Source organism: Scleropages formosus, chromosome 1 (assembly GCF_900964775.1).
Source record: "Scleropages formosus chromosome 1, fSclFor1.1, whole genome shotgun sequence".
NCBI lineage: Eukaryota > Metazoa > Chordata > Actinopteri > Osteoglossiformes > Osteoglossidae > Scleropages > Scleropages formosus.
The window spans coordinates 39,715,079-39,736,202 of record NC_041806.1 but is presented as its reverse complement, the minus strand read 5'-3'; the positions used below and the strand labels follow the sequence as shown (position 1 = coordinate 39,736,202).

General features: G+C 43.7%; 1 protein-coding gene across 1 annotated transcript; it reads right to left on the bottom strand.

The window, feature by feature from the left end:
* Positions 1-2,127: 2,127 nt before the first annotated feature.
* LOC108929195 (kelch repeat and BTB domain-containing protein 11-like) lies at positions 2,128-3,963 on the bottom strand. The gene is given in 3 exon segments (XM_029259190.1): positions 2,128-3,448; positions 3,495-3,622; positions 3,624-3,963. Coding segments are annotated over 3 exon segments (1,464 nt in total). The 5' UTR covers positions 3,798-3,963; the 3' UTR covers positions 2,128-2,286.
* Positions 3,964-21,124: the final 17,161 nt, after the last annotated feature.

Genomic DNA, 21,124 nt, shown 5'->3' with positions numbered 1-21,124 from the left:
CTAATGTAATGCACAAATTGTATTTTCTCTGAGATGTACGTTGCTTTGGAGAAAAGCATCTGCTAAATGAATAAATGTAAATGTAAAAAGACCTAAAGTTGCACTTATCAGTGACCGTAGCAACAGTCTGTAAGATCAGCAACTAAAATCACAAATAAGAATGCTGAAACCCAGGGTATTCTGATCAGCTCTTACAAACTCTTCTGAACACACCGAACTTTGGAGGGAAATTCATATTTCAAAAAATGTTTATTATCGTTTCAAACAGACAGATGAGAGAAATAAGCAGATTTATTAATTGCAAACATAGTTCCTACGGTGGGGGAGAGCAACCAGGACAGAGCAGATAAAAAGCTACAAGTGCAATAAAACAGCTGTTGGTGATGTCATTACACACAGTGAAAAAACGACATGGAAAATACATTTTGCAGGATGGAATGTGAATAGCAAGCGAAGTGGGGGGATATTTTGAAACCTGAAAGGGGTTCCTGCAAATGGTACCGACTTACAAATTTCCTCAGGAAATGAAACGTTCAGTCATGCCGTTGCAGTGCTCCGGGGTCCTACGGGGTGAAGGTACACAGTGAACGAAGGAGGATGCGGGGGTGGTGCGTGTGCTATGACCAGAGGTCAATCCCATGCCGAGCTTGCCGGTCACATTCTTATTTCACAGCGAGCTTTTTCCCTCAAGAAGAGAAATGAATCATTGTGTATCCCAGCTTGCTCACCGAGATGACAAAGCAAGCTGTAGCGCATGGGAGTGTCGTTGAAATGCAAGTGCTGTGTCAACTCCCCGAGCCCCACGAGACTGGTGCACAATAACAGTCGTTGATTGCAGCAAAAGTATTTGGAAACCACGTTCAAGATATTGCTTCACACTGTTTAAAAGTATGGCTTAAACACTTTTCTGCAGCTCAAAGGAACAGTGTTTATTTGAAATTAGAGAGGTATGCAAGGACTCAGATCCAACCTCTGCGCAAGGCTGAACCTTACAGATGAATGCAGTGTATTAGTCAGCAGCTCTGGAAACATCATCAGTCACAACGTCGTTCCTCCTTCAAGTTGCCAAGTGTCCCCTGATTCCAGACTGCTGGTCCTTGGCCAGAATTGAGTCAAGTCTGGCCTGGGAAGCTACGAGACTTGAAGGGTCATTTATCATAAAGCTTTACAGCTGCCTACCAATTTTCTCTAAACTCTGGGCCTCTTGGAAGAACAAAAAGAAAAAAATACTTTGCTTTCAAATGCTGCAGCCAAAGAAATGCTTTCTTATATTAAAAAAAAACTGGCACATCTCCAGTGGAAAGATGCAAAATAACATTCAGCTTTGGTTTTTCTTGCACAGTTAATCAGGTGCTGTTTTAGATATTCTAGGCCCCGGTTGAAGTGCGTCTTCCACAGAATTAAGTGACTAAGAGCAACGGTGAGCAAATATGCACAAATAAGCTAAATGTTTTTGTGCAGTGGGCAATAAAGGAATAACAATTTTGATATGATTGACTTGAAGGAGTCATTCTTGCATTACATTTACAATATTCATTTATCTGACACTTTTCTCAAAAGTGACTTACAGTGTTAATCTACCTACAATTATTTATCCATTTATACAGCTGGGTAATTTTACTTGAGCAACTTAAGGTAAGTACCTTGCTCAAGGGTACTACAGCAACCACACCCCAGCCAAATGCACCTGGCACACATCAGAGGGGCGAGTATAAAGGAAGGCACACCACCGCTCCCAGGTTGTGATGCTTACACTTGGGTCCTACCCCCTGTCTCCTGCCCTGGGGTGCTGGCATACAGCTAGAAGCTGGATCCAAAGGCAGTGGATTTAACCACTATGCCACCAGCTGCTCCGTTGCCAAAAAAAAAAAAAGATATCAAATAATAATAATAAGTAAAATAAGAGAAAAAAGAATAAGAAGCTAATAATATTAAAAGAGAAGACAGCTACTCTTATCAGCTCACGCGCAGATTTTGCATAGATTCATTGTTTTGTAGCCAGCAAAATACTCCAGGAACAACATCAATAAGAAGAAAGAGGAGTACTACATGGTGAGACGCGAAAAGAAAAGAACGCACGCGTTAGGTGGGAGACTGGACTATTAATCAGTGGCACAGGCTGCCCCCTTTGCGGGAATGACTCTCGGTGTTTAACATGCAAAGGAACACACTGCGGTACGAAAACAATCCACGTGAAGCTTCGCACTTCGCACGAACCTGAAGCGCATAAAGGTGAGATGTTTGTTTGGGACACAGGACGCCGGGTGGCTGCGCTCCGTCGGCCCGTTACGCGCTGCTCTCCGGCTTCTCCGGCCGGCTCAGGACGAAGGGGAGGAGGGCGCCCTTGGCCTCCTGAGGGGCTTTCAGGGGCTCCTGTCCAAAGCTAATGTTCTCCTCGTCCAGGAGGCACTGCAGAACCTGCGACCTGTTCACGCAGTACACGCGGTTTCCCACGATGGCGCACCTGAAGGGCAGGGGGTGCTCCTGCTCCAGGGACCCCGCCTCCTGCCACACCTTCACCACGGTGTTGTAGCGGAACACGCTGATCCCGCGCTGCCGGTTGACGTCGAACCTGTAGATGAAGTTTTTGAAGGCCACCATGTCGGTGGACCTCTTCCTGCTATTGTTGTAGGGACACTCCTGCCACTCGTCCCTCCTGGGGTCGTACTTGAGCAGCCGGTAGAACAGGGAGCCCCCGGACACGTAGATCTCTCCGTTGCAGGCGGTGGCTTCGTGCGCCACGGCGAACGCGCCCCTGGGCAGAGGCGCCACGGGAGTCCACCTGTCCACGCGTGGGTCGTACTTCTCCACGGTGAAGAGACACTCTCCGCCGACTGCGTACAGGTAGCCGTCCAGGGACACCAGTTTGAGCTGGGATCGCGGCTCAATCAGCGGCCTCATTTCACTCCAGGCGTCGGTGACGGGGTTGTAGCAGAACACCTTGTCCGACACCTTCCCTTTGTCCCCTTTTATTCCACCAGCCACGAATAAATAATTATACATGGTGCACATCCCGCAGCCCCGGGTGTTCACGTCGTCCGGCATCCTGGTTAGCGGCCGCCACTCTTTGGATGTCTCGCTGTAGTAATGTATCGTGCGCGTTTCCTCCGGGCAAACGACACAAAGAGGACTTTGAGGACGGCTGCTGTCCCGGCTGGGAGGTCTGCTCCCGGGGCGGTCGTACACGTCGCTCGTCTCGGCCACCATTAAGCACTTCTTACCTTCCAGGCGTGTTCGGAGGACCAGGTCCCGCTCGTGTGCGCTCAGGCGCCCGTACACTAGCGGCTCCCTCAGGATTTCCAAGAAGTTGTCGCTCATGAACCGATACGCCCTCTCCTTCAGCTCACCTAGTCCTTGCTTTTTGGCCGTGCTCAGGATCTCGTAGCAGTTCTCCACTGTGATGTGCTGCGACATGCTGTCCGTGGCCGCGCCGCGCCGCACCGCACCGCACCGCACCGCACCGCGCCGCAGCGAACCGTACGCGGGAATGTGAAGCGATCTGAAGGACCTTCGCTCCGGCGATCACCCCTGCGACATTGCCCTCGTCCACCCGCATCCGAGACGAACAAATATATTTGATCGAAACCGACAAGGTGGGACAGCAGCTCAGCCCTTTAATGATTCTTTAGGGCGTCTCTGGAGTGTCTGGCTTTGAAATAGATAGAGTCACTCTTCTGCGCCACGATGGATTTATGCGCGCGGATTTTCTTCCCATACACTTCTTGTTGCGAAATGTGCTTCTCCAGGTGAAGTGCAAACGTCCTCATCAGCCTTTCCGCTGTCCTTTCGTCCACCATAGCAATGCTATGGAGATTCGGGATGCGTGAGGGCGCGGTGCTGTCGCATCCACTCTCCAAGTGACCGACCTCGTGTGCTGACCGCAACCCAGCGGAGACGCAGTGAGGTAACAAGGTTCCCTCCTCTCCCCCTCCGCGCCCCCCTCCTCCTCCTCCTCCTCCTCCTCCATCGCAGGGCTGCTTTTCGCCGTCATCTCGTCAGCCTGACTCGAAAGCACTCCATCGCCGCAAAGGACGCAGCGGAGTCGCGTTTCGGAGCGATGGACAAGAAGAGCAGATCTTCGGTCAGTCCCTGGTTCTCCTTCCAGCCATTGCACTCTATGAGGTGAACAAACAGTCCATCCCACGTGATCATCGGTCGTTCCCCATCCATTCGTGCTCAAGGTGATCTTAGCCTTCCCGATGTTTCCATAATCGGTGGTGACCATCAGCATCACTGGTCCTTTGTGTAGTGACTCTAACTCAACGAGACCCCACGTCACCGTTCGATCTGCAGCACTTAGGTTTATATTTGTAGCTGACACCTTTCTCCAAAGGGACTTAGAGTGTTAACCTTCTTACAGTAAAGTCCCCATTATGATTAATACAGCTGTGGAATTTTACTGGAACTACACCGGAAAGCACCTCGCTCAAGGGTGTACTGCAGCAGGAGATGGGACTCGAATCTGCGGCAACAGCGAACACTGACTCCAGCGACAGCGGCTCTAACCACTACGCCACCTACTGCTCCTGCTTAAAATTACATTTCCTGTGGTGGGCGCGTGTAACCACCGCTCCGTGGGCACAGCGGCCGTTCAGCCCAAAGTTGAGCCGCACCGTCTCCACACAACGCGAACCGTTAGAGTAGCGGAGCTGCGTTTTATTGTATCTCAATATTTCTGGCGTATTTTACGTGCACTTCAAAGCAAATTTACCTCGGTTTCTTTTTTTTTTTTTTTCTTTTCCTAAACTCAACGACCACGTCGGTAGCTCCTGAAATATGAAGCGCGCACTTGGAGCCCGCAGGTGCCGCTATTGCACGGAGTTTGCTTCAACACTTGGGGGTGTGGAGTTCCAGTGTGTCTGTGTCTTGAGGATTATTCAAATTTAAAGCGCCGCGAACGCGGTTGTGTGCACTTATAAATAGTGGTGGTAGATTTTTATTTATTTATTTATATATTTGTTTTTTTTGCTGCTTTCAGGAAGTGCATTTGTTCTCCGCCATCACCAGTCTCGTATGGAGGGGTCCTTCCAAAGAGAACATTGTGACAGTAGATGAAGAAGGGAATGAAGGGTGATTTCCGCTCTCAGCTTCCTGCTCTCGCTTCTCCGTTTATTTCTAAAGGAAAATGAATAAAAAACAATGTCCTGTATGTCAGCATGGATGGGGGCGGGGGTGATCCACGGAGCCCAGCTGTTCTAAGTCGTTAAGAAATCATCCTTCAGACTGTCCTCCACAGTGATCCACTCTCAGGGCTTCATGTCATGCCATCCTTTTCTGGTGGAATAAAGTGAGATGATTATTCACATGAAAATTATGATGAATGAAGGAATACAGAATACAGGTCATTAGCGAGACAAGGGTAACATTGTATACATGTTCAGTCAAGTATAGTGATACATGGGGGACACGGTGGCACAGCATGAAGTGCTGCTGTCTCACAGCAGCTGCGTGGTGCAAGAGGACGTAGGTTTGATCCCCCTCCAGTCGATGTGGAGTTTGCATGTTCTCCCTGTGTCTGCGCGGGTTTCCTCCGGGTGCTCTGGTTTCCTCCCACAGTCCAAAGGCATGCTGTTCAGGTTCACCCAGTGTGTGTGAGTGACAGAGAGTGTGTTCCACTGACGTATGGACGAGTGACTCAGTGTAAGCAGAGTATCCAGCAGTGTAAGTTACCCTTGGTGAAAAAGGTGTGTGGCCTGGTAACACTACACATGATAGAGTTCATTGGAAGTCGCTTTGAGAAAAGCGTCTCCTGAATAAATTATAATACATGTAAAAATAAGGTAAATGCAGTACATGTAGAGATTTCAGGCCAACGACTGGCGGTGGCGCTCGAACTCAACAGCTACACGCTGCGTTAATACGTTACAGACGCAACTTCACGAAAGGTTGAACCACTTACACAACGGAGCAGTCTTACTATAGTAATTCAGTGTTCAAAGTACCTCGATCGCTGGTACCGTGGCTGTGTCACCGTCAAAGACTTAGTCGTTATTTCACAGCGATTAATGCTTCCAAGACTTAATTATTAAATGCAATTTGAACATCATGATTAAATAAACATGATTTTAAACGCGATCATTTTCGGTCCTCCTTTGAATTGAAGTGTCATTCACGCTTTTGAGAGAAAAACAACACGTTTAATCCTAAACACTGACGGTTCGGCGTCGATTATTTTAACGCGAACGTGCGGGGCGGGTAGTGGTACCCCACAGTGTCCACGCAAGCCAATGCACCCACAGAAATTTGAAATGGGTGTAATCGTGTAACCCCACTGACTGAGAACTGTTGCGATTTTCTTTGGATCCTCCTCCAGTCCCCGATTACACTTACATTTACATTTACATTTTAGCAGACGCGTTTCTCCAAAGCGACTTCCACTGAACACTATGTAGTGTTATCAGCCCACACACCTTATTCACCAAGGTAACTTACACTGCTAGATACACTACTCACTCATCCACACTAGTGACACACTTCCATACACACACCTCCCGCTCAATGGACAGGAGGAGTCAGCTGTGTGTGACACTCTTACAATGTATGTTTGGAATGAGTGAGAGACAAGCAAAGATGTGACAGTACAAGGTAAGGCAGGACGAAGGGATTCGAACTCACCTCGGGTGAAGGAGCGCAGTTAGTGCAGCGGCGCCTCCGTGACGCGTCCGTTTCTTATTACGCAACACAACCGGAGCTGCGGCGCAGCGCTCGTGTCCCGAAAGAAACCACGAAGAACCTCCCTGTCAAAACGGAGCTGTCGCCGCAAAACACGGTCCCGGCCAGCCTCTTTCACCAATAAAATATCCCTGCGATATCCAACAACAGCGAAAAGGTGGTTTTGCAATAAAAGCGCGATCACTTCTGGTACCACGTGGAGGGATGGAGAGGTGCTGTGGGTGCAGTGCACGGGGATGATGCCTGTGTTTTTCTTTCACAGGAACAGCCACACTGCTCGACTGAAATTAGCTAATGGCACAACAGCAACAATAATAATAGACACACCTTTACTCTTCCAAAGCTGGCTAAGGGTATGAAGCTGCACCTGCTGGACTGTGTTGGGCAGCTGATGATGACAGGGATGTACAAGACACACACACACACACACACTGGCTGAAGCCATTTGTCCCAAGCAGGGTCACGGCAAACCGGAGCCTAACTCGGCAACACAGGGCGTAGGGCTGGAGGGGGAGGGGACACACCCAGGGCGGGTTGCCAATCTGTCAGAAGGCACCCCAAGCGGGACCTGAACCCCAGACCGGCCAGAGAGCAGGACCAAACCAAACCTACTGCGCCGCCGCAGCCCCCTGTACAAGACATTTCTGAATTCATTACTGTAAGGAAAAGCACTGTACTCTTACACTCAGATGTGTTCTGGGAGGAAACCTGTCAGAACATCTTTTGGTGTTTAAAGGCCGACTGCTGAGATTTTTCATTAACTCAGCTGTGGGATAATAAATTATATTCTCAGACACCGTACACGTGATGGGATGAATGGAGTCGCGGAAAAGCCAAGGCAGGGTGTGTGCAGGAACAAGGGAATTGAGGGGCTCCAGCCGGTAAAGTCACAGCTCAGGTTTTTGAAGACCAACTCGCAGTGTCAGTCCAGACATGCGGAAGAGAGGACTGGGAACAGTTGATTTCCATGCCAAAGATGCAAGCCAGTTCAGCACTGAAAATATTCATGTCTGGTGCTTTATACTCTATGTTTCCATTTATTCATTAACAACTTTCAATGTTAAGATACCTGCAATTATTTACCAGTGTTATACTGTTCTGTCATTTTTACTGGGGCAGTTCAGGGAAAGTACCTTGCTAAGGAGTACTACAGCAGGAGGTAGGATCTGAACCTGCAATCTCTGAGTCCAGTCACTAACCATTTGACTACCTGCTCTCCACCATACGTACTGTATATGTTACAATAAACTAAAGGGGACCAAACGAAATCTGGTAAAAGCTACTTCCAACACTGTAGAATGAGATTATAAGTGTGTTTGATACCATATTCAGAAGGTGAAAGGACAACACGGATGTAGCTTTGCACAGCAGTACGACGCTCTCACCCAGATATTTGTGCTCTGTTGGCCTCTAGCAAAGTGATGTAACCTCCAAAGTGTGGTCCTTAGAAAGTTTCAGAAAAGTCTTGGCTTTAGAACAAAGTTATATTACTCTACAATACTTGGAAAAATTTGATGAGTTCATTTGCAGGCTGCTTCTCACCAACAAGCAGGGCATAAAATATGACAAATGATGTCAGAACCCGAGGCCCTTTAGTGTGGATCTGTGAATGACATTAATAAACCATACACACGTATCTTACAAATTGTAGAAGCAGCTTTGTTCACTTTCCAAGTCAGACAATCCTACTGCATGCATGGGTACGGTTACTATGGCAATAATACTCATTAGGTTTCTGGTTTCCATAGAAACCTGAGCAACCTGCATTGCTGAGGAATATGCCCCATGAGTTATCAAATTTCTTTTTGTAACAGTTCTTTCTTTTATTTGTCTTAAGTGATGCAGGAAACAGAAAGGAAGTTTACTGACAATTGTCTGTATGTTTTCTGGTGTATTTTAATGTCATTTAATTATTTCAGCTGGGGGGCGCGGTGGCGCAGTGGGTTGGACCGGGTCCTGCTCTCCAGTGGGTCTGGGGTTTGAGTCCTGCTTGGGGTGCCCTGCAATGGACTGGCGTCCTGTCTGGGGTGTGTCCCCTCCCCCTCCAGCCCTGCACCCTGTGTTGCTGGGTTAGGCTCCGGCTCACTGCGACCCCGCTTGAGACAAGCGGTTTCAGACTGTGTGTGTGTGTATATCAGTCAGATTTACACATGACCCAGTTTAAAGTATTTGTGTTTCCACAATACCTCTGTCCTACTTTTTGTTCTCACTTAATAATTTGGCTCTGGTATTTATTGCTCTTCAAAGTATACTGTGACCCTTTCGATTTCTCAAATCAGTCAAGATAAAACAAAAATGATTGAATTAATCACAGGTGCTGACAGAAATCATAGCTTCAGTGAAAATATATTAAGGGTGATAGCCCTGAAAAAGTCCAATCTTCGTTCTTTTCTTGTAAGACACGTATAGGTATTTCCTCTAAACTGAAGTTAGGTAGAGTTCAGAAAAGTTTAGATTTTTTAGTAAGACTGATTCTCAGAGTTATCTTAGCCTACTAGATTTCAATATTAGTAGAACTGAGATTTTATCTTGGAATGTGGTAACACAATACAAGCTTACATGAATATTGTTCAATCAACCATTCAAACAGTCTTTAACATGAGGTATGGTTTATCTCCCTCTGTACTGTTGTTAAACCACAACCCAAACGTCCTTTTTGATGAGTCACAGAATGTGGGTAAATTACCCTTACATATTACATATTTGGCAAGGAAATGTATTTTACTGCTATGGTCCAGACCAGAAGGTCTTTCTGTAAATATGTGGTTGACCCAAGTACATAACTTTCTTCTGCTAGAAAAATTAACGTTTTCTCTGCATAATAAGTCAAATAAATTCTGCAATGTCTGGACACTCTTAAGCGACTTCTTAGACAGTGCTGCTTGATCATCTGTGTAAAATATTGGAACGTCTTGCTTTGCATTGCATTATGTATGTGTACATATTTGGAATCTCTTGGTCTGCCTTTCCTATCTATGTTACTATGACCCAGTGCTGTTCTCTTCTGTTGAAAAAAAAGAAAATAGACATTTTATCATTTACTTAGGTAAGATTCATTACTTAAAGCACTTTTTTTATCTTTCTACGCTGGGAATTTCAAAGTGGTGATTCTTGGAGCAAGAATATGTTCGCATTGGCCTTTTCCAAATAGGATTTGGCTTTTTCTGAGCCAGTCGAGGTGGTTTGGGCATCTGGTAAGGATGCCTCCTGAGCTCCTCCCTTTGGAGGTATACCAGGCACGGCCAACTGGGACGAGACCCCGAGGTCAGCCCAGGACCCGCTGGAAGGATTATATCTCCCGGTCGGCCTGGGAATGGCTGGGGATCCCCCAGGTTGAGCTGGAGGAAGTTGCAGGGGACAGGGGCGTCTGGGCTGCTATGTTCTCCCTATTGCCACCGTGACACTAGTAGGACAAAGCGGGTATGAAGATGGATGGATGGATGGTACACTGTGAGTGAAAACACTTAGAAAAAGTTTTGAAAAGTTTAAGCTCTGGTTTAAACTGTTGTCCCAAGGTGAAATCTGTGTGGAAGTGTGAAACAAAGAGGGTTAGATTCACACGGGTGTTTCTCGCAGGCAATAATTTGAGAATTGCCATGGCAACTTAAAAAAAGAAAAAATCAATTTGATATCACCGTACTATTCTGCTGGCAACCTCAAGTTCTGAAGCAGTGGAAACTATAAATACTTGTATTTTTCTCTTATATCAAGCTTAATGTGGTCTTATACTATAATTAATCTGTTACCAATGACCTTTAATGCTAGTTAAGGTCTCACAGTGCAAAGGTTGGTCATTTCTGAATGGGCCTTATGATCAAATTTGCCCCATGCCAAGATAAACACTCCTTTCCTCCCTCTCACACCGTTTTTTCCAACCTATCTCTCTCTCTGACAAACACAGACACAAAGGGAAGCTCCAGGAAGAGTGCTCTGTACGAAACAAAAGGCTGCCATAAAGAACAATTTCTCTCAGAGGAATATTATGTTATTGGATTACTGGAATGTTCTTCCACCATCAGTGTGGAGCTGATGTAATTCAGTCAGCTTCCTCCCACTGGTCCTGTCCTCTGGACTGTGTTACTTAATGCTGAACAAATCCAGCCGTTTTGTCAAGGTCACCTTCGAGAGGCAGTGCCAGCAATGTGCACACTGGGGCACATCCACGGAACCACCAAAAGCCTTGGCACATGGTGTAGAGCAGAGCACAACGCACATGCTGGTAGTAAGGGTACACGTTATACATGACAAATATAGTCATACAAAGCGCAGTGTACATCGGCGGATCCAAGTTTCATCTGGATTCAAGGCTGAGGGGCCAGGCTTCATGCTTTCATCTTAAGCATAAATGACATTGAAAAGCATGAGGGATTTTTATTGTGACAGCATCCTCAGTGCTTCCCATGGGTTTAATAGATTGGTTAGAGCTTGATGCTATTAAAAACCCAAGTCTTTCTCCAGTCTGTGCTTGCAGCAGATTTTACAATAATTACTGTGGTTCAAATTGAGCTAAAAGAAACTTTTTCTTTCCTCTAGAAAACGGTTATGCAACCCTCAAGGGCAGATGTGTTCGTATTTTGGCAGGAAACAGCTGCCATCCAACAGGACTTGTCTCATTCTCCTCTCTCGCTCGGCGCTGGGCATGACTGCCAGTATAACATGGCTTGACGTGTGTAGGTGTGCAGACAAGCTGTTCAGATGTTCCCACTAAGTCGATTACTGCCATAGCTGCAACTGGAGCAAGGTGCTGTAATGGAATACTGTGCAATATTCTGAAGCAGTCTGGACAACAAATACTACTTGGAGTAATAGTAGTAGTAGTAGCAGTAATAATAATAATAATAATAATAATAATAATAAAAACAAAAAAAAACATAAATCTGGAAACCATAAACAAAACAAGGCTTAAAAATAAGCTAAGAAGGAGGGAAGGGGGGGTCTACAACTTCCATTGCAAAGATTTCCAGTCCATCTGACTACCTGCCTAATTGAAAGGCCATCACTGGATATTCCTAAAAGGGTGCCAACGGGAAATAACTGTTGTACATGCGTGAGAGAAGCCAGCCCTGTGAACAAAGCCTTTGCTCCATGGACTTCACCTGCACACAGCAGAGGGAGTCCTATTGCATTACAATGGACCGCAGATCACCAGGGGAATAAATGTCATATTAAAACAAGCATTATGGAGCGTTGCTCCTTTCCCTGTTATGAGTCCATAGCGGAGAGCTACTGAGCAGATTAGAGGTGTGCCCTCTGGGACAAAAAGCGGTCTTCGCACCAATTTGGTCCTGTTGTTGAGATGTTTCTTTCTGATACACTCTCATGACATGAGATGTTGGCAAGAGCACAATACTGTATGAGAGCTGGAGATGTCATGGAACTGGGCTGATTTAATACTTACTTCCAGCAATAATTAATGTGAACTCCATCTCCCATAACAATGAAATTTAGCAATTTATTCATTTTCAGAGGCATTAACTGCTTCATACGTCAAATTCGTGGTCAAATCTTCTTAAAGAAAAAATGGGTCACAGCAACATTAACATCTATACGTAAAAGGAAAAGCATAATATAGAAACACAAATATACAGTACTGCCCATGGAATGAACTCTGAAATGTTTTAGAGGAGCTTCTGTAGTCTCAATGACTTGGCCAAGGCACCCTGAGGGTGTCTCTGAAGACAATGTAGACCACCTGCAATGTAACCAAAGTTTTCTGCTCTTCAGGCTCAAAGGGCTTCCTTGACTAATTAGTTGTCTGTTAAGGTCCTTTGTCCCCAGTAATGACGACTGTAAAGGATGATGTTTGTTTCAGGTCAGAGACGGTGCTGCTCAGCTTAGTGAAGAAGACAGAGAGGCACAACACTGCCGTGTTTCTATGTGCAGCTCTGTGACGGAGATGTGGAGGCAACAGCAGGGAGATCCTGGTTACGAAGGCACCCAGCTTTTGACTCAGTCATACGCATCAGCACTGCCTGCCTTGTGGAGCCCAAGTGTTCACCTACTGCATCATGACTTTGTGCTTTTCATGTTAATTAGATGCTAGGAATGAAGTGTGAGCATTCCTGGAGTGGAACTCAAGCTCTGGGATGTGGCGTGATATTAGGGGTCTCCATCAGGACCCCTCTTTCTACACGGAGAGCTGAGTTCTGACAATCCCAAGTAGGCAGGGATCTTTGAGTGTCCTCTATGGACAATCAGTGTCTTGCTGAGTGAAGATGTGGACAGGGTGTTGTCCAGTCAATCAGTCAGCTGCTCATTCCAGAAAACACTCAAGAAACCTGCGAAATAACAGCCAGCGAGTAGCGCTGCTGTCTCACAGTGCCTGGGTGGTGCGAGAGGACGTGGGTTTGGTCCCCGCTCAGTCTGTGTGGAGTTTGCATGCTCTCCCTGTGTCTGCGTGGGTCTCCTCCAGGTGCTCTGGTTTCCTCCCACACTCCAAAGACATGCTGTTCAGGTTCACCCATAGTGTGAGTGACAGTATTTCCAAAAATAGGTGAATTTCAAAGCCAAAAAGACTAATCTGAGTTTTATGCAGCATGATGACTGCACAACAGGCAACTACCAAGAAAATGCCCATAGAGACAAATACCGGAGAGTGTTAATTAGCTACATCACTAATGAAGATCACTCACCAGTGCGCTTGTATGTCACGCAGCTTGGAATGAACGCTGCGCACTGATCGAAATGGCCACACGAGGCCGCTGTTTCACCGTAAAGCGCTTTCCTAAAAAGTGGCTTCTTACAACATGCAACATTTTGTTCTAAGAGTTACATTCATACTCATATCATACTGATACTTATACTGATGAGTTCATGCGTACTGGGAGGCAGTGTACTGTGAGATCAATATTTCCACCTGACACCTGTACTTTCAGATACATGGAATAAAATAAAAAATAAGACGGAACGTAAACGTAACAAAGTGCAACATTTGGCCTGGTTTTCTTCAAAAAAGTTTAATTGCAGAACTATATACAACAGATTACCCTTAACACTACTTAAATCATTGAGAGGCAGATTCATAAAAGGGGAGTTAGGGCAAAAATACTGAAGCACATTTTATAGGCAAACTGAATCAAATAATCTCTGTTGTTCAAATAGGCGAAAATTGGTCATTTTGAAAAATAAACACTGAACATCCATAGAAATAAACAAGGCAGGTAAACTAATTAATAGAAACAAAATGGCCAAAAAATAAATTAATTAAAATAAATAAAAAAATAAAATAAAATAAAGCAGAAATACAAAACCATCTTTAGAAGTCAGCAATACCAAAAGCAATGGAACAACAAATTATACATTCAACAGTAGTATCCTGCATGCTGCAATAGCTTAAAAAAGAACTTGAACAAAAGAAAAAATTAAACCAACTAAAACATGTAAGAGCCGAAAATAGGTCAGTTTAAATTAAGCACATATTTATAATATTTATATATGTATATTTCTTTACAAATAATGAATATTTGGCATTATATTCATCCTCATTACTGATATGATACTTAAGAATTCAAAATAATTTTAAGCGGGGCATCTGCCGTACACACCATCCGTTTTCATATCACACTCCAAGATGCATGAGCGGCGAGTGACAACACATTCAATGCTTTCTCCACCACCAAAACAAATGAGCAAAACTCTGACTGTTCAAAAGCATTTCAAACCAAGGAAACTAAAGGAAACGTGCAGGATATCGTTTACCTTTCACGTAAGGACAGCACTGTCCGCTAGGCCAGTGCCGGGAAAAAAGAGAGTGCAGGAAAGCAATGCTGATGCATGGAAATACTTCAATCCCTGTTCTCACGGCAGAGTTTGCCAAGGGTTTCATAGCGAGTTATAGGGTACGAACAGAATGCGCTCGGGTCGCTTCTTCAGAGTCGGCCGTTCAAGCCGGAGGGACGGGGTTGTGTCCTAATTCACACTCTGATTCTCTCACTAATATGTAGCCCACAGGAGACTGTTGCAGACATATTTGATAAAGGTTATTGCTAAATAGGCACGTTCGAGCAGTTTGCCTAATTTGAACTGGATATGCACTGAGCAGTCAGGTCCTGTTCCCTCAGACTTGGTGCCAGTGAAGTAAATAGCCCGTCGTTCTGTTTTCTGTTCTTTTTTTTTTTTTGGAATTAAGACATGGAGAGTAACACTGACTCTATGGGGAATGGAGAGAATTCGTTCAGGACATCTACCCCAAATAATAAACGATAAAAAATTTGGGTACGAATAAAGTTTCAATTCAAGTGTTTTTTTTTTTTATTTTTAAATTCTTTTTGAGTACAGTGAACTATATCTATAATGGCAAAAAAGACAAGGGAACAATACCCCAGAGAACAAGTGTCCTCAGAATTTAGAGCAAATCATAAAAATGCAGCACAGGAAAGAAGGAATCGATGAATCGCACAGGCAGTTTAACAATAAGCCTGCTCATGAGTATTGATTGTCCAACCGAAACGAAACACCTGCCGATACCACACGTGGATATCACAGCCACGACGAGGAGAAGAGAAGCTCAACACCTGACGCGGGAACGTTCTCACAACGTTTGCATACCGGTGCAGCGGCGCTGTCACATTTCGCTACAACGTCAAGGCAACGTTGTGAGAGGCCCAGCACTCTGTTCACTGGGTGGAAGGGACTGCGCCCCAGTGGAGATAAACCCCACATTGGTCCCTACGAAAGGCTCCTTTAAAGGGCTGCCACAGAACATATTACAGAATTCCTGACTTGCTATGGCACAGTCTCTTATTCTAAAGACGAGTGGAAACGAGCACTGGACAGATATGTCAAACTCGCGTTGGGGGAACAAAAGAGCTGATGAAGAAGTCTTGGTGGTTTATTTCAGCCTGTTTACATCACCCCTCTGTTTGTCATTCTGCACACACCTTGCGAGAATGAACATATCTGTGTGCATAAAAAAAGTCCTGTATAGTAGATTCCATGAATACATCCAGACATTAGCAGAAATCAAACATGAACAATTTCAGTCAGGCAACAATGAGGAAGGTAATCAGGGGTGGGTGACAAGAGCCCTTAAATTTCCTCTTAATCCGGCCAGTCTTCAGTTCTGAATCCTTCGCCATGTTGAACCTTTTTCTGCTCAGCGTAACCCACGCTTACATAACACACTATGTTTGAGACGCGGAACAACCTCTTCATGGGTGCCTGTTTCGCCGCACGTCACAGACATTTGGATCTTTTTAAGCAACTGATTCTGTTTCTTATAAGCAAAGAGCGCTGTGTGTTTGTGTAAGTATGCTTCTGCAATTGGAGAAGGTTCCGCATGCGGGTGACTGATCAAGAGTTTGGGTCGTTTAAAGCGATGCATTGCAAAAGGATTTCTTCAAGGATCAAATAGACGAGGTTCGGGATGTCTTTGTTTCGTAGTGATGACCTAAAAATGAAGCATCAGCCCACCGTTTTGCACCGAAGCGGTAACCCGCTTGCGTTTAAAGAAAGCAGTGTATTAGGGGAAGGAAGAAGGGCACAGGATTGTGCCCACGGAGTGGGATTAAGAAAGGGGGAAGATGAGAGCTGACCTCCATGGATACCAGAGAGTGAAGTGGAATGAAAAAAAATGTACTGATCGCAAACAGCAGACACCTGGATCTTGAGGTAAAGAGACCAGTGCAGAATATGCGCGATACAAACTGGAACATGTCTGACCCGGTTGCATTTGAAAATGATGCTGCTGCATCTTCGGTTTCTTTTTTTTTTCTTTTTTTTTACAGTTCCTCATTACTAAAATACACAGAGGCTGAAAGCTTACGTGTCTTGTGGTCAATGTGTCATGAAAACAGGAGCAATAATATATACTGGCCTATTGACCTCATGCATCTGCTATGGCAACCCATAATTCAACCTTTCAGCCATGTATAATAATAATAATAATAATAATAAATTGTTGTTATAATTATTATTATTCTGTATTATTTTAAAGCTGCAGCCTTTTGGTTTGTTTAACATTAGATGCCTTCTGATCCAATCTGATTAAATACAAAGTCAAAGCTCTACTCTGAGCATCTTTCACTGGTGAATATAGGAGATTGCACTTTTCTTTTTCATATAGCCCTACCACTTTATTTATCCCCCTATAGAAGGGTCGGCTCATTGAAAAATGTGAAATATTTGTGTTCACAAAGTGTGCAACCCCAATATCTATAAATTCCCTGGACAATATTTTTTCCCCATTAATGAAACATCATCTCCACCCGGTATTTCTCCTATGCGTATAAGTCACCACCAACAGAGCAGAAAATCTTAATAGAAGTTTATTTTACTGAGAGAGAAGAATCTGCCAGTTTAAAATATTTCCTGGGGTTTTAGAATTACATACAACTATCAAAGCACATTACAATGTCACTGATTGAAGCAGGTAACATGACATATCTTTCAGGCAATATCTAGTCACACCCAGTTGAGTTTAATTTGTGCTATGTTGCATTCCACTTTAGAAAGGAAAAGAGGAACAAGCTAAGCATGTGGATTTAATTTGAATATAAAAGGCTCAGATATAGCTTTTTTTTTTCTCCCAGCCCTTTTTGTCATGACATAATAATCTGAGCACAACAGTATGTAATATACTTTATGGTTCGCCAAGTGCTTACAAAAGCTGCACACTCCAGTCAAAGTAGATTCACACGTAACACATTCACTCAGCTTAGGCTGTTGAGTGTTTAGAGTTTTATTTTAAGGCACCTAAAGAAGATACTCCTTCCTCTGACTAGTTACTGTACATAGAGAAACAATACAAACTTCAGCAGAAATAACTAGATGGACACATTCTGGTCATACTATTTTTCAAATTGAGTTATTAGAACGGCGTCAGGCCATCAGGACCCAACCAGCCGCATTAAATTCAACAACAAAGTTGCATAGTTACCCCTTGTGGAAAAAGTAGCATCCGGGGATATATAGCTATTTAGAAATGAATTGAAGAAGTGAAAAGAAGAGTATGCTTATTGAACACCGATCAGTTATGGCCACCATCACATACTGTATATCAGTTCAAGCAAGTGTTATAAATATATCATACCACATGTCAAAGTAGCAATAAATAATAATTGGCAAATGTTGAATATATTGCACTGATTGGCATTAGTTTCCTTGTGTTTTCTACTTCAGATTCTAACATTCCAACATATTACTTCCTGCAAAGGGACTCAGGTTTGAAGTAATACGATTCTAAGCAAACAACTGGCTTCCTGCGGCAGGATAATGAAATTCTCACTGTTACGTTGCAGACGGAGGCTAGAGTGAACCCCTTGCTGTCAGTCACTACACAAGTAACAGCACACAATTACCGGATACAATGAATAAGCTTTAATACACCGTAGGCATAAAATACTTTGTAGTATCTGCCTGTGGGATATGACACAATTATTTTACAGATAAAGTGTTCATTTGTGTTACCAACTGCGAGGATGTCGCATGTCATTGTACGTTGATAGCAGCAGCCTGTGACCCTGTAATGTGACTATGTTTGGGAATAGGCTTAAAAAAGTCTTTCAACACATCATAGTAATAATAACAATAATTATAATAGTCATAATGGTCACAATAATAGTAATAATAACTCAGAAATAATATGTGGCCTCATTTGTTCTGAACAGTCACAGCAAACTTTTGGATTTCTCATGAACGAATCCATTAATTAACTGCTGTAACTTAGTTAAGACATTATGAGACAGCAAGGTTACCATGTCATTTCTATGCCAAAATGAAATTCTTTTAAAATCAGCGTGGCAATGAGGGGGAAAAAAAAAAAAAAAAAAAACTAAGCCAAAGTGTCAAAGTTATTGATTTATTACTTGCTATTTAATTTTTTTGCAACAATACGGGCTATACATTCAGAGGCATTCCATTACAGAAACTGAGACGTTCCAGTGTAGAACCTATTTATTTATTCCCTGGTGTCTATGAAAAACTTAGGGTTTAAGTTGTCTCTGAAAATTGCCTCTTTTTGATCATTCGTGTTCACGGCCAGCCATTTTAAAGTGGCCAGCCAACTTTCTGTCATTCTAATGAGCATCTGATAAAGTCCTTCCCAGGAAAATATATATATTCTTAAATGTAATAGGTTCACCACAAGTTCTCTTACAGCCCTGCTAGAAAAACAGAGCAAATCAGGAGAATTATATATAATAGTCTAGATTCCATCATTCAGACAAATCCAAAATTATACATATTATATATATATATTGGAAAATATAGAATTTGTTTCTAATTTTACAGATGTTAATTTATGAATATACAGTATGAGTATGCTAATACAAATGGCATAATTTCATTTATCGTAAAATATGTTGTAGAATATCTTCAAAGAATGTATAAGGGAAAGTGGAAATCATATTTTTTACTAAAAGCTGTATGTTTCGACATATATAAAAGCATACTTTGATTATGTAATGACTTGTATTGCTTTTATTCCATAGGGGAGGCATTTACAGATGTTTGAGTGCTGAAGCGTATCTCTGGGTGACAGTATGTGTGCACATTGAGCTGAGGGGCAGACAGAGAAATACCAACATGACCAGATCAGATGAGTGGCACATTTCAAGCTTTCTAACTGCAGGGCATTACTCTCAATAACATGCCTGTTTCATTGACTGATCAACATGTCAAGGGCTTGGATTCACGAGGAAAATACCTGGTACTCCGACTCCTAAAACCGGTGACTTTGGCATCTTGAAAGTTCTCCAGACCCTACCCCCTAACAAGTGGTATCATTTAAAAGCACAGAATGTTGTCTATACTGTGCATTAGGACCTAACATTATAGTGTGTGGAGTTCGGGAGAAAAACTGAATAATGTGTCCCCTAGAGTGGACAGAAGTGAATGGCTGCATCTCAGGAGATTAATACGAAATTAAACCTGACAATGCACCCTTGTCATGCCTGATTTATCACACTCAATCAGCATGTCCAACACCATATATATAATATAAATATATGAACTTTAAATGAAAGACTTTGGAGCAGAATATAAAAATCTTTGAATTCTCATTTATTATTAAAATCGGGTGAAATGCCCAGTTAAAGCAAATGTCTAGAAATCGGTAATTTCATAAGTGTTTATGTAGTCCACATGTCCCCAGTGGCACATCAGTCTGCTCTGAAGGGACGTGGACAGGACCAAGGGTCTGTCTGACGAGCCGGACAGCCCCTCGCAAAAAGAGGGTCAGCGTTGGGCCAACCTCTGCAGTACATTAGAGGGGGGTGACCCTGCAGTTGCAAAGTGCTCGCAATGATCACTGCTCCTTTTCCATGTAAGAGCTTTCAAAGACACCACACCTTTTCCATAAATCCTGCAGGGGTGCAGATTTACCCATAATGCCCTGGTACTCGCCGCAAATGACAAGATTCCTTTGATCCCTGCCTTACACCTATTGTTAAAAAAAATAGTCTTTACTTTACAAAGATGATTATGTCTAAGCAAAGTCAATTCCTAACCATTTTAATTAGGGATGCACTGAGATACTAAATACTCCCAATATAAAGTCTTCATTTTACTTAGGCTCTTGTACACCTAAGATTTGTTCAAGGATACCAAGAGTAAAAAGCAGCACCATTTACAGTTCGCAACTGAACTGTGCAAAAGTGTTGTTTGCATTTTTATGCATTATGACCCAGACTGCAGTAACACTGGAAAAAAAAATTGTAGTTTTTTCATCTACATGTGGAATGTCAGTCTAACACCGCTGTTAATATTAAACACATCCGAACGTAAGTCACCCCAGCAGTCGGACGCAAGCTTTCGGGTCAGAGGTTAACAGAGGGGACGACAGCCAGCATGGATTGTCATCGCTGCTCGCTGTCAATGGATCTGCAGCCCAGCGCTGGGCCTCAGACCCTTCTGAGCGTAGCCTGGCCATCTACTCCATGCTCCTACTCTGTCCTCTCTCCTCAGTCTTCATCTCTCAACCCTCCCTGCAGAAGGCAGGCTCTCACAACTTGCCCTTGAGATGCTCAGATTCATCGAGACCGTGTATGTAACAACATACTTTAAATGCTAAATATCTGTCCGTGTATATACATCGCCTACTTTCCGCACATGTGTTGTAAACACCTATGATGTATTCAATGTAAGCATGATCTAATGTATTTAAATAATGATAATGGTCATATATTTTCCTGTTAATACAGATGCAAAAGTAACTGTTCCCTTCATATTGGGATTGCACTGTTTTGGGCAGAGAGGAAAAGGAGAGCTGTAAATGTGAAAATCGGAAGTCGTTCTCTTCCGGAGCGTCAGAAAAAATAGCGTTAACCGGTGAAAGCTAATTAACTTGTTTAAAAGAATCGGCACAGTCTTTGCTCTGCATCGTTCTCCATATCATGCCATAAACGTCTGGAGAAACAAAAATGATGGTGGGATTCATTTTGCGCGTTCTCTCTCGTTGCCTTATGAGCGACCGACCCTACAAGCCCCACAACCACTTGCTTCACACCACAGTCTC